The sequence below is a fragment of the Struthio camelus genome, chromosome 2, assembly GCF_040807025.1.
Source record: "Struthio camelus isolate bStrCam1 chromosome 2, bStrCam1.hap1, whole genome shotgun sequence".
Lineage (NCBI taxonomy): Eukaryota > Metazoa > Chordata > Aves > Struthioniformes > Struthionidae > Struthio > Struthio camelus.
In genome coordinates this window covers 56,160,616-56,173,705 of record NC_090943.1, presented here as the reverse complement: position 1 = coordinate 56,173,705, position 13,090 = coordinate 56,160,616, and the positions used below count along the sequence as shown (strand labels likewise).

The 13,090-nt window shown below is 40.6% G+C and overlaps 1 protein-coding gene across 2 annotated transcripts in view; it reads left to right on the top strand.

The window, feature by feature from the left end:
• Positions 1-13,090, top strand: part of TBX20 (T-box transcription factor 20) — a 42,146-nt gene that overhangs the window by 14,209 nt on the left and 14,847 nt on the right. For both annotated transcript variants that reach the window (XM_068935887.1, XM_068935886.1), the window contains exons 5-6: positions 751-909; positions 4,891-4,967. In XM_068935887.1, the coding sequence (XP_068791988.1) occupies positions 751-909; positions 4,891-4,967 (236 nt within the window). The remainder of the gene's footprint in view (positions 1-750; positions 910-4,890; positions 4,968-13,090) is intronic.

The following is a 13,090-nucleotide window of genomic DNA, read 5'->3' as shown; positions in this document are numbered from 1 at the left end:
AAGTGGGAATCTCTGTTTGACTCCAGTGAACGTTGAAATTGGTTAGATGGTCCATTAGGTTTGGAATTATGCTTTTGCTCATAAACAGTTATTATCGAGAAAAAATGGCAAAACTTGGCCAGTTTGGGGTTCTGGACTGGTTTCTCTCCATGATTTCATTTCTGGTAGTTTGTACTGAAGAACGCCTACAAAGTAGGTTGCTTTAAAGGTTTGAATGATGAAAGGGTCTGGGAAGGGTTGTTTTTTTCAGCTCTTTGGGCTGGTAGTGGCAGATTTTTTATTATTTTGTTTTGTTTTGCTTTTGCGGGGGAGGTCCCTGCCTGGCTTCATTCTGCCACCTATGCAGTTTGCAAATGTCAGTTCTTGGCCATGTGCTTTTCAAGAGTTAATATTTGCACTTGTCAGTGACACCTACAAACTGGGGCACAAACCAGCGACAACACATTATATATGTAGAACATCTCGCCTGTAGAAACAGGTATTTATGCTTCAAAAGTGGGTGCTCACTAGTGACACAGCAGTGAGAGGAAATCAGCTCCTGAACTGCCTGCTCTTACAGCTTGATTTTCAGAAGGAAGCACCTGCCCGGAGGAGCTGGAGAGCTTACTCTGAAAACCAGCCCCAGGCTAGTTAGATTTAAGATGTCCCCTCTACAGTGTTAATTGTATCTTTTTTCCATACCGTTTTATTGTCTTCAACAATCTTGTTAATCTTCTTCTCAGGACAATGTCCCATAACTCTTTCTTTCAGATCATTTTAAACTCCATGCACAAGTACCAGCCAAGGGTCCACATTATTAAGAAGAAGGATCACACGGCATCTTTGCTAAATCTGAAATCTGAAGAGTTCAGGACATTTATCTTTCCAGAGACAGTTTTTACTGCTGTTACTGCCTACCAGAATCAATTGGTGAGTATGGTTACTAACTTTCTCTGATTTAACTAAATTCCGCACAGCTAAGAAATTCTCTCTTCTCCTCCACACTGAGATGTGCTTGAGGAAATCTTTTTAATATAACTTACCTTTCCATTCTGATGTTTATAGTGACCTTATCCAGCCTAATTCATATTAAGGAGTAATTCTTATGTGCACGGGTAGTTCTTCTAACTTCAAAGGGACATAAGGATTGTTCGTGTGAGTAAAGATGACGTGAAAGAGGCTTTCATTTGTCTTCCCTTCTATCTGTACAACGCTGTTTGCATACTATCATTTTGTACTTTTTCAATTATAGTTCGTTAAGGAGCTGTTCTGATTGCCAGTGATCTTTCACGCTTTGAGCAAGTAGCTGGCAGATATTCTGGTTTGCACATGACAATTTCATGGACTTAAAAAGTCGACTAATTAAGCTGTGAGGCTCAAATGTAAGGGAAATCGCTGAGAGATATGCTTTTCAGAGGTTGCCCAGATTACATCCAGATGTTTGAATTTCAATTTGCATGCCCGTGAATAATATACACAAAATGGAGGAGATCATAACAATGGATTGCTAATGAGTAATTTTAGGACATGTATAAACAACTGGAAAACAGAGGCTTTGCTCAACAGTGGATAAAGCTTTAATATGTAAGTCAGTGGAAAGATGTTGTTGGCTTCAGTGCAATTCAGAGTGTATTTTAGCGACTACTGCTTTTCTTAAAGTGCTTCTTTCCCTCTCAATGTCCCCCAGATTAAGACAGGCTGTTCTAGAAATGTAACAAGTGCTGTCCAAATATGTGGGCAGGTGGCATCAGAGAGTCCAAATAGCTGTTGGTTTATGTTAAAAAAAAACCCACATTTCTTAACGTGAGGCAAAAATGATTCCTTTCTAAGTGCTACGAATAAAATGAAATGACTGCCTATTAGGCTGAATAAGCAATGAACGTAATAGTAGTAGGGCTATGTCAGTGATTGTGACAGACCCCCCACACCCAGCTTTAAGGTTTTAATATCAGAATGTTTTGACTGTAAACTCAAGTGTATATCTAAAAGTTAAAGAAAATGAATTCAGCATGTGGTGATCTCAAGAATATAAAGTTTGGACTCATGGTTAGAAAAGATTTTTCCAATTAACTTTCTGTAGAACTAGCAAAATAATAACAAACACAACAACAGCTTAACCTGGAATTTCATTCTGTGGAATGGATTTGTGTTTGCCAAAGATATTTACATCAGAGACATTTCTAAACTAACCTTCCCAAGGCACACACAACGAGCCCTGGAAAATTTCTCAATGGAACATCTCCGGAACCCCTAGAGGTTGATGCTGTCATTTTATTTATGACTAATGAAAATGGAGCCTTTTTTCATTTTTGCCATTTCTTTCAGAACTGTTTTAAGGAGGGGTTGATTACATTTCTGCAGGTTATTAGATAAAAGCTAAATACATTACACTTTCAACAAACTATCTCATAATTTAAGATTTAAAGGGCATGCATTTATTTAAACAGTCAAACCACTGCCACAGAGTTGAATTGTAGGTCAAATTTCATTTTAAAATGCTTTCTAGCAGATGTTCCCCGATTGTTTGTGAGACAGTCTCTCAGGAAAAATATGGCCATAAATGATTGCGAGTCTCATCTGGATTTGGTGGATACAAAAAGTTTCTCTTGTGATGTCATACCAAACCTTTAATATCAGGAAAATGGAAGTTTGATTGGTGAAAAGATACTCAAGAGATGAATAGAAATTCTTATTATTCTGCAGTCCAGTCGGCTCAGCATGTTGGTGATCTAAGTCAATGCAACTGCATGGAGCTTGCCTTTTTCCGAGGTAGTTTTCAAACGTCGCCACAAATTGAAGTCAGTTCGCTGTACATGAGGCGCTAACCCCCTGCTCTTTGCAATATGACCATGAGTCAAGGACGCCGACTTCTTGGGAACAGGAGGAGCTGTAACTGGCTTGCTGAACTGTTAGAAAATGCTGTGGCAAGACTACTGTTCAGGGTAGTTGTTATCCTTTGTATTTGTGTGATGAGACAGCCTCAAACCCCAGCCAACACAGGGGTCCATCTCTTGCATAATTCCTCAGAGCAAGGGTCACTGCCGTCCCCAGGGAGCTTGCACGCTGAATGGAAAGAGTCGAGCAGGGAAGGCAGCAGCAGAGCGGTGACGTGAGTTGCCGAGGGTCGCAGAGCGGGTTGGTGGCAGACCCGGCAGCAGCCGCTCGGAGCACCCGTGGGCGCTCCTCCTGACGTCTGGTTTTGTTGACGATATCAGGACAGCTAGTTTCCATTATAGCTTTCCTGACCCCAGTCCCTCCCCCTACCCAGACTGCCTCTCTGTTTGTTGTCCTCCCTTCCTCCTCTTACTGTGTCCAGAGCTGTAGCTCAGACCTGCCTTTCATATACTGCAGACCAGTAATTAAATACTCATTATTTGCTCCATATACTTCCCTTTTTGTAAGCTAATCCTTCCCTCTCTGTGTTTGCCTCCCAAAAGACCTCTCTCTCAGAACAAAAAGTTGGGTTCAATTATCCTCCTCCTTTTTTGGAGGCGCCACCCAAATCTGAAATACCTTTACTACAGGAGAGCGTTTGATCATTTGTGGATTTGGAAAAGATCCCTTTTCTTTCTGAGTCTCAAGGGCCAGCTGTTAAAAATGAGGTTGTGGCTCTATTATACAGGCTTTTTTCAGGGAAAGCCAAGCTGAAATAGCTGCTCAGTATGAAATGCTGAGAGCTGTTGATTTTCTTTGGCTTCAGCTAGCATTTGTGGCATTCACAGCTTTGCAGGACAGACCTTGTCTTGTGTACAATCAAATTCTAACTAACGGCTTACTTATAGTTTGTTTTTAATTCCTAGAAGAAATAGTGTAGTTGAAAAATCTGACTATTATTGTGATGTCTCAGGTTTTATTTACCAAATCTCATTTCTGTTGGGCAGCTGGAAAATTTCAGAAGGGCAATGTTGTGTATTTTTTCCTGCTCCCAAAAAGCACAGTGGTAGCCACCCTCTATTCCTGAACGGTTTCATTGCAAAGTTAAGCGGAGCCCTGATACTTTGGGGCAGAGGAAGTCCTAACCAGTGGGTTACTATGGCGGGTGTAAAGGCTAGTGAGAGACGCCGAACAGGTCTGTAGGTGAATTTGAAGAGGGGAGGAGAGTTTTGGTTATAAGAGATCGGGTCTTTTAGGACTGTGATGGTTTTAACGGGGCCACCCTTTTAACATACAGACTGTGTCACTTCAAATCTGGGTTCTACCCACTGCTCCCCTCCCTCCTTCCCTTCCCCAGCGTCTTATCGCTGCAAAAACAGTTATACTGGCTCTGTGTGATGGCTGGTAGGTCTGGCTGAGAACAGTTGTATAACCCCCAAAAAATAGGTGGGACTGAAATGAAATAGCGTTCTCAAGTTTGCAGGCAACAGGCCCACGGTTTGGGCTCACGTTAGCTGGTGTGCAGCTCCACCAAAGAGGCTCAGACCTTAGCAGGATGCTGTGCACTGCTGATGGAGAACATGACCTGATTTGTGCTAGAGTATTTGGAAGCAACAGCCTTGTGTGTATGGGGCTTCCCTCTGCTCGGGTAACTTGAAGCCTCAACCCATTGTGCCCTTTGGTCTTTTAATTGCTGTATGGACGATACAGCCTGCCTCGTGAGCTGGCTTGACATAGAGCTCCCAAAAGGAAATCTGACTTGTTCTCTTGCTGATACCAGTTTTGTAGCAGTATCACTTTACTGACTTCAGAGCAGTTGCTCTTTCTTTGCCATGGCATGAGAGGAGGACTGGGCTTTGCCTCCTGAGTTCTGCAGCATCCCAAGAGTTTCATGCACGTAAACAACTCCCAGACACACAGAGAAGGAGCATGGATAAAATTAGTGGTGAGGTCAGGAGGATGGACTGGTTAACACTTTGTACACTGCAACACCTTAACACTATGTTCATGTTACGTTGCTCTTTTCTGTGTTTCCAGATAACCAAGTTGAAAATTGACAGCAACCCTTTTGCTAAAGGATTCCGGGACTCTTCCAGACTCACTGATATCGAGAGGTAATGGGGGCTTTCTGTTTACTTTCCATGCAGATAAGATAAAGAGAAGAGAGAGTTTGTAGGAAAAGCATCCTTTCAACTCCTCAGAAGCTGCGCATTTTAATGTTATCTTGTTGCATATAGTAAGCCTCCTCTACCTCCTTTAAAAAAACTTATAAACTTTATGAAGAAAGAATTGTTTTGAGTTTTGACATCTGTTTCAATTGGGGCCGATATATTCATCTTCCTGATGGGGCTTCTTGAAGGGGTAAAGGGTCAGTTTTACAACTTCAGAATGAAAAGCTTTTTTCTTATCATGCCATTTAATCCTATTGAAGGCTGTGAATCGGGTCTCTGGGAAACAAGGGCTGTGGTCCTATGAAAAACATCTTTATAGCTGTCCACTGCTCCACACAGTGGAAAAGAGAGAGAGGAGCCTCCCAAAAATACCCTTCAGCAGTCCCAGACACTGAAGTCAGCAACTATTGCCACCAGGACAAACCCTGTAATTCCCCCTCTGCCGACAAAGATGCCATCTTTGTTTCACCAAAAGTGTACAGCAGGCTTCATTAGGGGAAAGCTTTATCTGGAAACTGTGGGGTATTGTGTTACAGCTCATTACAAGCAATCACTGCCATAGGGACAGAAGCATTAATCCACAGTTGGGTAGGAAATAAGCTTCAGTCTCTTGGTATCCTTCCAGTGCATCACAGTTTTACGATACTGTGTCAAATGCTTTGGCAAATGAAGCAAATTAAGCTGCCTGAGTCCTTTAGGCTGGAAGAGAATTTGATGGAGATGGATATAGCGCATCCAAATTTTCCTGTAAGAACATGATCGTGAAAGAAAATTTGGAGAGATTGAAACCCTCCAGGCTCTTACATGTGGATATCCAGATGTCTCTATGATTCATCTTTCATGGGTGCATATAGGGGACAAGCTGCTAATATTCAAACAGCTAGAGAAAGTCTTTACAGCATTTCGAAAGTACATCAATCCCAAGCAAGTTTAAGGTTGAGAAATGGCAGTATGTTTTATACCTTACTAGTTACTGGATTATTAGTGATCTGTTGAAAATTTGGGTGAAAGAACAGTTATTTTGAGAAAGAAAGCTTGCAGACTATAGTATAGTTGTTAAACTGCTGGGTTGTTAAAGCTTGCTTCCTAAGTGAAAGGCTTAGTTGAAAATGAAGAAAACCAAAGTAGATTTAATTGAAATAGCATAGCCTGGCATACTGACAGAATATTAAGGTAAATGAGGTCCAGGGATGAGGTTTATTTGCAGAAAATAGTCAAAAAAGAACCTGTAGGAAGAGAAGAGGCCGTGATTTTCACATCTGAGTCTCCTTTTTTTACAGACAGGCAACATCTAATGACACAGCTTTACAAGGGCTGAGAGAATCTGAACAGATAAGCTGAGAGAAAAACTTAGTTACCTCTGTGCAGATGAACTGACTATCATGGTGCTGGATACGAAGGGAATTTTTCCAGAGGACATCTTATTATAACAGCACATGGCATGAAGTCAGAAACGCTGAGCTTAAACCACAGTGCCCTTTTGTTTATTGATAAGTGTAAGAACAGAGCCTGAGACAGTCAGCCTAGCCCAGGCATGAATGTTGCCATGAAAGATAAGGTATCCAAGTGTGAAACCTACAATAAATATAAGAAATAGAATGTGAAAAGTAGGGAAACCACACTAAAACCTGGTTTTGAGAGTCCAAGTTTGGGTCAGGTCTATTTTGACTTAAATGGGAAAGTTTAGCTCTTATTAAGGGACAACTGTATTTAAAAAACCAGAAGTGTTGCACAACGCATCAAGTAACAAGATAGTAAAAGTGTGACACACAAGAGGGTTGGTAACAGACTGTGAATTTCGTTTTTCCTCTCCTGAGTTATCTGATACAGTCCAGACATACTAAGGGTTTTATTCAGTTCCAGCATTAAAATATTCAGTCAGAAGAGAATGTGAAATCAGTCAGTCCGTGTTCTCTCGGTGCCCCATTGCTGTTTCCTCAGCAGCACTGGTTTTACAGATTTCATCAGAGCACCAGAAAAAATGTTCAAATAAATCTCATATAAACCAAAAGGAATAACAAAGTGAGATACAACAACAGGAAGAGTTTCCTGTTTTATGTCCACTGCGGCATGCATTGCAAGATGTAGGTAATCCATTGAATAGTAGTACAGCATGGCTCCAGCAAGGTCTACCTGGAAATTTAGTAAGTTCAATAAGACGACTCGCTGATAAAAATTTTTCTTTATCTGGGAAGAGTATGCAGTGCAAATGCGCATTTGCACAGCTCTTGAGAATGAATATTTAACTAGAAATTGTGTAAATTGCTTCCATGTAATGTTTCCTAAGCATCCCGACATGCTGTGCGCATGCATAATCAGCAATGTTGTGCGGTGATCTTAATGGTCTTCTGTAAAGCATCCTGTGATGTTAGGGCCAAGAGAGCACTCATTTATTGCAAGTTCCAGCTTTTCAGAATGACCTAAGTAGTGTGAAAGTGTACAGAGCTTTGTATTTCATTTCCAGGTATTTAAGGCTGCTTTTTCCTAAACAGCCTTTAGGGAGGGAAACAAATCAGATCAATTGATCTTTAGAGACCTGAAGAAATTAAATTAGTCTGGAGTCAGTTACTGCACTAAACCATCCAGTAATTGGATTGCTCCTTGTAACTGATTGAAAACAGCCTCTATCTGTAACAATATAGGGAGCTTTTCTTTATAGTAGATCTGAGAGAAAAACACATCTTTTTATGACATGATGACAGAAATTGCACTTTTTTAACCTAATTGAATATGATTTTATAAATATGTGACTTTAACGATTTCAGGCTTCCCAGTCTAGATTTACGATCTCTGTGTAGGAAATTCAAACTGCGAATGCCTTTAGGATAAAATATGTTTGCATTATATGTCTTGGAGTTAAAATAGTAGGTGTAAAGGTAGTGAAGTCTGCAAAATAAAGGAGTTAGGCAACTGCAAGCTATTGAAGTTACATTTTCTTTTGTTCCTGCCTAAACACTGTAGAACAGTTTCCTCATACTCATAGCTAATTATGCAAATCTTTTAACTATTGAAAAAATCTTACATGTTTTTGGTATGTATCAAGTTTTCAGTAGGGTGTGAGGCTCCTTCTAAAATCAGCTCTTTCCATACATTACTTGTGGTAATGTATTTACGTTAACAGTATAGACTTTATCTAGGGCTACTGTGTTTAGATAAGTTGATGATTCACCTTTGGCTCTTTTTATGTGGTATTTACATTTCTTCTGCTATAAAAAGGCTCCTTCATCGGTTGTGATTGGAAAACTGAATATTTAGCAGAAATTATCAGACTGTGGAACTTGACATACTGCAGTGTTGACCAGAAGATGACAAAAACACTGTAATATGGATGATGCTCTTGAGAGTGATTTTTTTAATGGTAACCTTTGTAAAGAAGACTCTAATGCAGGTTTTATAATATTAGCAATTCACTCTGGAGAGAAGTTTTAAGGTAATGTCTTTATGCTTCTGTTTAAGGAAAAACTGACAAACCTATAAAAAATGGCAAATCAGAACCCAATAGAGTCACTTTTTATCTAGTACTTGAATTTATCTTTTGGATTGCAATGAAGAGTTAGACTTTAAAAAAAAAGATAAATAAATAAAAGCATAACAGTTAAATATCATGTACACAGTCCAATGAAAAATGTGATTACTTCAAGAATCTGAGTCAACAGAACTACTGAATCATAAAATAATGATCAAACAAAAATTGACAGCTCATAATCATATTCTGAACATAGTTTTTCAATTTGACCCAGTGTGCGATAGGTGAGTTCAGGGTATGGACCTGTAACTATTTCAGAGAACTAAGGGAGTATACGCATCTGCACAAGTCCTATAAATGTTTCTAGGAGGTAGATACATACTTTAAGAGGCAATATCTTAGGTAGTGGAACAGTATGGTCTGCACACGAAAATAATTTTTAAGCAGAGAAAGGAAGGACTTGGGGATGAGGGAAGTACATAAGAGAGAATTGTAACACAGCATCCCAGCTGGATTTGCATGGTAATCAGATGCTGAATTCTCCCCTGAGGAACTTCATGTCTGAAATGTGGAAATATATTGTAATGAGTTATAAGGCTGTAAATGAAATGGATGCTAATGCCCAGATATGGGTACTGCCCTGTTAAAGTACCAATCAAAGCCATGTGCTTAATGTTATGTGCTATCAGCAGCAGTCCTCACTCCCATCCCTTTCCTGCTTGCCCCACAGTAGCTGCTTTCCTCCCTACTCTGCTTCCTACTGGTCCAGAAGAACTTTTCCGAATCTTGAAAGCCCCGTACCAACAGCCAGAAATATATACTCTCTAACATCTACTCCCATATCCATGGTCAAGTAGGGCTTTCTCATAGTTCTCCTCCAAGTCAAACTTGCTAGCTGACCACCTTTCCCCTGCTAGTTGTCAGTCTGTAGATGTTGATGAGCAGCCACGGGAGTTCATCTCAAACGTTTAGGTTGGGAGAAGTCCTGAGTTTAGGGAGAGGCACCAGGACTTAGGTGCCTAAACATCTATAGCTGATGCCATTCCAGATGCCATGAGGTTACTCTGGTCTCCGGCTCCTGCTGCTCCGAAAGAGTAGACAAATTGTCTGTAGTATCACACCTTCCAGACCCTTGCAGGAGGTCTGGATGTCTTAGGACATCTAGAAAGCACTTGCTGCCTACATTTAGACACCTGAATCATCCCCTTCAAGTCTGGTTCCTCCACTTCTGCTTCCTTTTCCCCAGCAGAAATCCCTCCATTCCAGCTAAAACCTCTTAAGTTCCCAAACTTTTAAGTATTCGTACCCTAGGTCATTCTTCACGGAGGCCTGATTTTCTGTTATCTTGTCCCTTGTGCAAAATTGTTTAAAGTGTTTTATCTTGCTAGTGTTTTCCACTTGCTTCATGCAGGTGTACTGCATGCAAAAGGGGACAGGACAATGCAGGTCAGACCTACTGTTTCCAGCACAGGGGAAATTTCCCAGGGCCTTTTTCCAGTCCCAGTTTCACAGCACTGTTCATATCCTTTGCCTGACAATCAGAAATAATTGGTTACGTTCACTGGGCAAAATGGAGCCCGGTGGGGTTGTGTTAGTGTGAAGTGTATCGCTATTACTTGAGGAGAAAAAGTTACAGAGAAAGAGCATTAATACACATTTGTAAATGTGTACTTTTTGGCAAGTGAGAAAAGAGAAATATAATCTCTTCACTTTTCTTGTTCCCTGTATAAAGATAGCTATTTCTCTCTCTCTCTCTCTCTCTCTTTTTTTTTTTTTTTTGGTAGTTAGAGAAGTAGGGGAGATGTATTTAATAATCTCATACTCCACTTTCCCAAGTGCCATTGTTCTTCCTGTGTCATAGCTTCAGTCAGGCTAAGTCACCTTTAAGCAAACTGCGCGTCTTCCAAAATCGCTGTCAGTAGTCCGATGTATATTGGGAACCTGCCAGAAAACACCGTTTTGGAGCCACGCTTGTTCTTTCTCCTGCAGTCTTCTAAATCTAGATTTTTTATACTTCAGTTTTTAATTTCCCCTTTCTCTTAAGTTTTGGTGGGCTTTTGTTCTTAGCTGGTAGCAACTGGTTCAGTTCTAACCCAATCAGTGGACCGGTGCTAGTTTTTTGGTTGAGGATTTGGTCTATACAGTGTCAGAGCTGAACTATGTTCCTAACGTCAGTCTATAATATTAATACGCTTGTATAAGAACAACAGTATGTAGCATATTTTAATCTGTGTCTGTATTTGTGCTTGTACATGTGTAAAGTAACAGCTATAAGCTACAGGAACATGAAGGCTGAGTGATATCTGAACAGCAGTTCTGACAGATTTGTTGTTCACTCCTAGCTGCTGTTATGGAAATATTTGTTCCTCCTGCTTGTTTTTTGGACTCCTTTTTAGCACTTGTACCTTGGACAAATTATCCATCTTTTTCCTTAAAAAATAAGTTCTACTGCAGTGCGACTTCTGACAAGTTTATTTTTGTGCCTTCTCAGCCCATTTATTCCATCTGTCTTCACCTCACCTCATTTCTGATGTCTTCTGTTATCTGGGCTTTCTTCCAAACATACTAACTGGCAGCTACAAAAAAAAAGGAAACCTTTGAAATGCAGAACTAAAGAAGTCATTCAGGCTGCAAACTGATAATTCATACACTTTATATCCTGTTCTCTGTTTTTCTTCGTGTAGAACTGAATGGCCAAGGAAAACATGGTTGCCAGTTTTATTATTTTTCTTCTATTAATCTTTTTTTTTTAACATTGCTTTTCTTAAAAAGAAAATGACAAAAAACATGATACTGGCAATAGGGAGAAGATTCTGAGGATATTCTTCCATTTTTGCTTGCCTATCACTTGGATAGTAAGGGCAAATAGAGAAAATACTAACGGGTTACTCATCATTGCTCTAAAATTAGTACCTCTTACAGACATTCCTAAATGACACAGTAACTTAACCATAAGATAAAAATTTGAGTGCCTGGCACTGGAACCTCCTTTCTCTCACATGGTCTTTTGCCCATTGTCTTCAATAGGCATTGATCCAGGCTCACAGTGGAATGGATGGCTCATTTTATGTCAACTCCATCACCTTTGGATCCATGGGATGGATCTACGATGGGTAGTGCCATCAGGCTAGTTAGCTTTTCTAACGCCTTCTGCCAAAACTGAATATATTTGCCTCAAGCCTCCTCAGCACAAAGGGAGAAGATAGACATCCTGTCTCCATCCCCTGGGTGCTCTCTCTGCCAAATTCAGGAAAATTCATAGCTTCAGGTGCATGCAAGCATGTAGTGGCATCCATACTGATGGTTTATTGTGCTCAGGTGAGCCCTCTTTGATGTCAGTGGGGCTCCTCTGGGGCTGTGGAGTCTGTTATGGTCACATGCTTCAGGATCAGGGTCATGGTGGTCAGCAGGCTGTGGTGAACACACAGCTGAAAAAGAATAACAGCAGAAAAAATGATTTGAAGGAGCGTCAAAGAAATGCCTGCTTTTACCTACAAAGCAGCACTGTTCTTCCATCTTGATTGAAGATCCTGCTCAGGGTAATCATGGACTTTGTCATCTCCTACAAGAATTTCTGTAAGTTGGGGCTGACAGCAAGAGGGAGTGAGCATCCTCACCCAGGGCCTTGCTCCTCAGCTGCTTCCTAAATCCACTCTGTGTTTTCTGTCTCCTAGTTCATTTCCAGTACCATGGCAAGATCTTGGATTTAGTTTGTAAAGTATTAGTGAATTATTTATCAGCTACATCGGAGTCTTCCTGTATATTTTTAATCCCCTGAGACTGCTCTGTATGTACAGGGCAGTGTCACTGAACAAGGCCAAAGACTCAGCTTGTATATGCAACGGAGAAAGCATCCTTCACTGAGACTTTAACTTTGAAATTGATTGTTGGCAAGGACAAGATTGAACTGTTCAATCCAGAGGTTAATACCTGCAGAATGGCAAGGTGCTGTCTAGGCACCCTAAAGCTTGCTAAATGATAAGTTCTGCCAATCCTTCACGTCCTTGGATTCTCAGTCCGAAAGTTACTGGTTTCTTTCTTGCAGAAAGGAGGCAAGTGCTTTGTTCATAATAAGCAGGGGTTTATTAAAAGGGCTGGGCTCAAGATGTGCTTCTGTCATAATGCAGGTCACTGGGGTCAACCTATGGTCCTGTCCCATGTTACCTCCCCTCACATTTATCCTGTCTCACCATCTTCTCTTAGGATGTGATAGCCTGAGACAGTAGTGATAGTAACTGCTTAGGTTTTCCCTCTCCATTTGGCAAATGATTCCTTCTCTAATGTCTCAGACAGCTTTAGCCCCTAACTTGCTATTCTCCAGCCTGTCATCTGCTACTGTTATCCAGTTGTACACATAACACAGCTTAATCATAATAATATATTATGCCTGTGCATGTGTGTTTTTTCCCCTCTGGGTATTTACAAGATAACTGTGAGTTAAAAAGCAGACTGGAAGGCTGAAAATAGTTGGGAGACCACACAAAAGAATTTGACAGAAAGAAGACATCTTTCCTCTAGCCAGCTGACAGCTTTTGATTTCTCAAAACAAAGTTTATTGCTAACTTCTTGCTAATAGAAGACACAGTAGAGTTCTAAGATG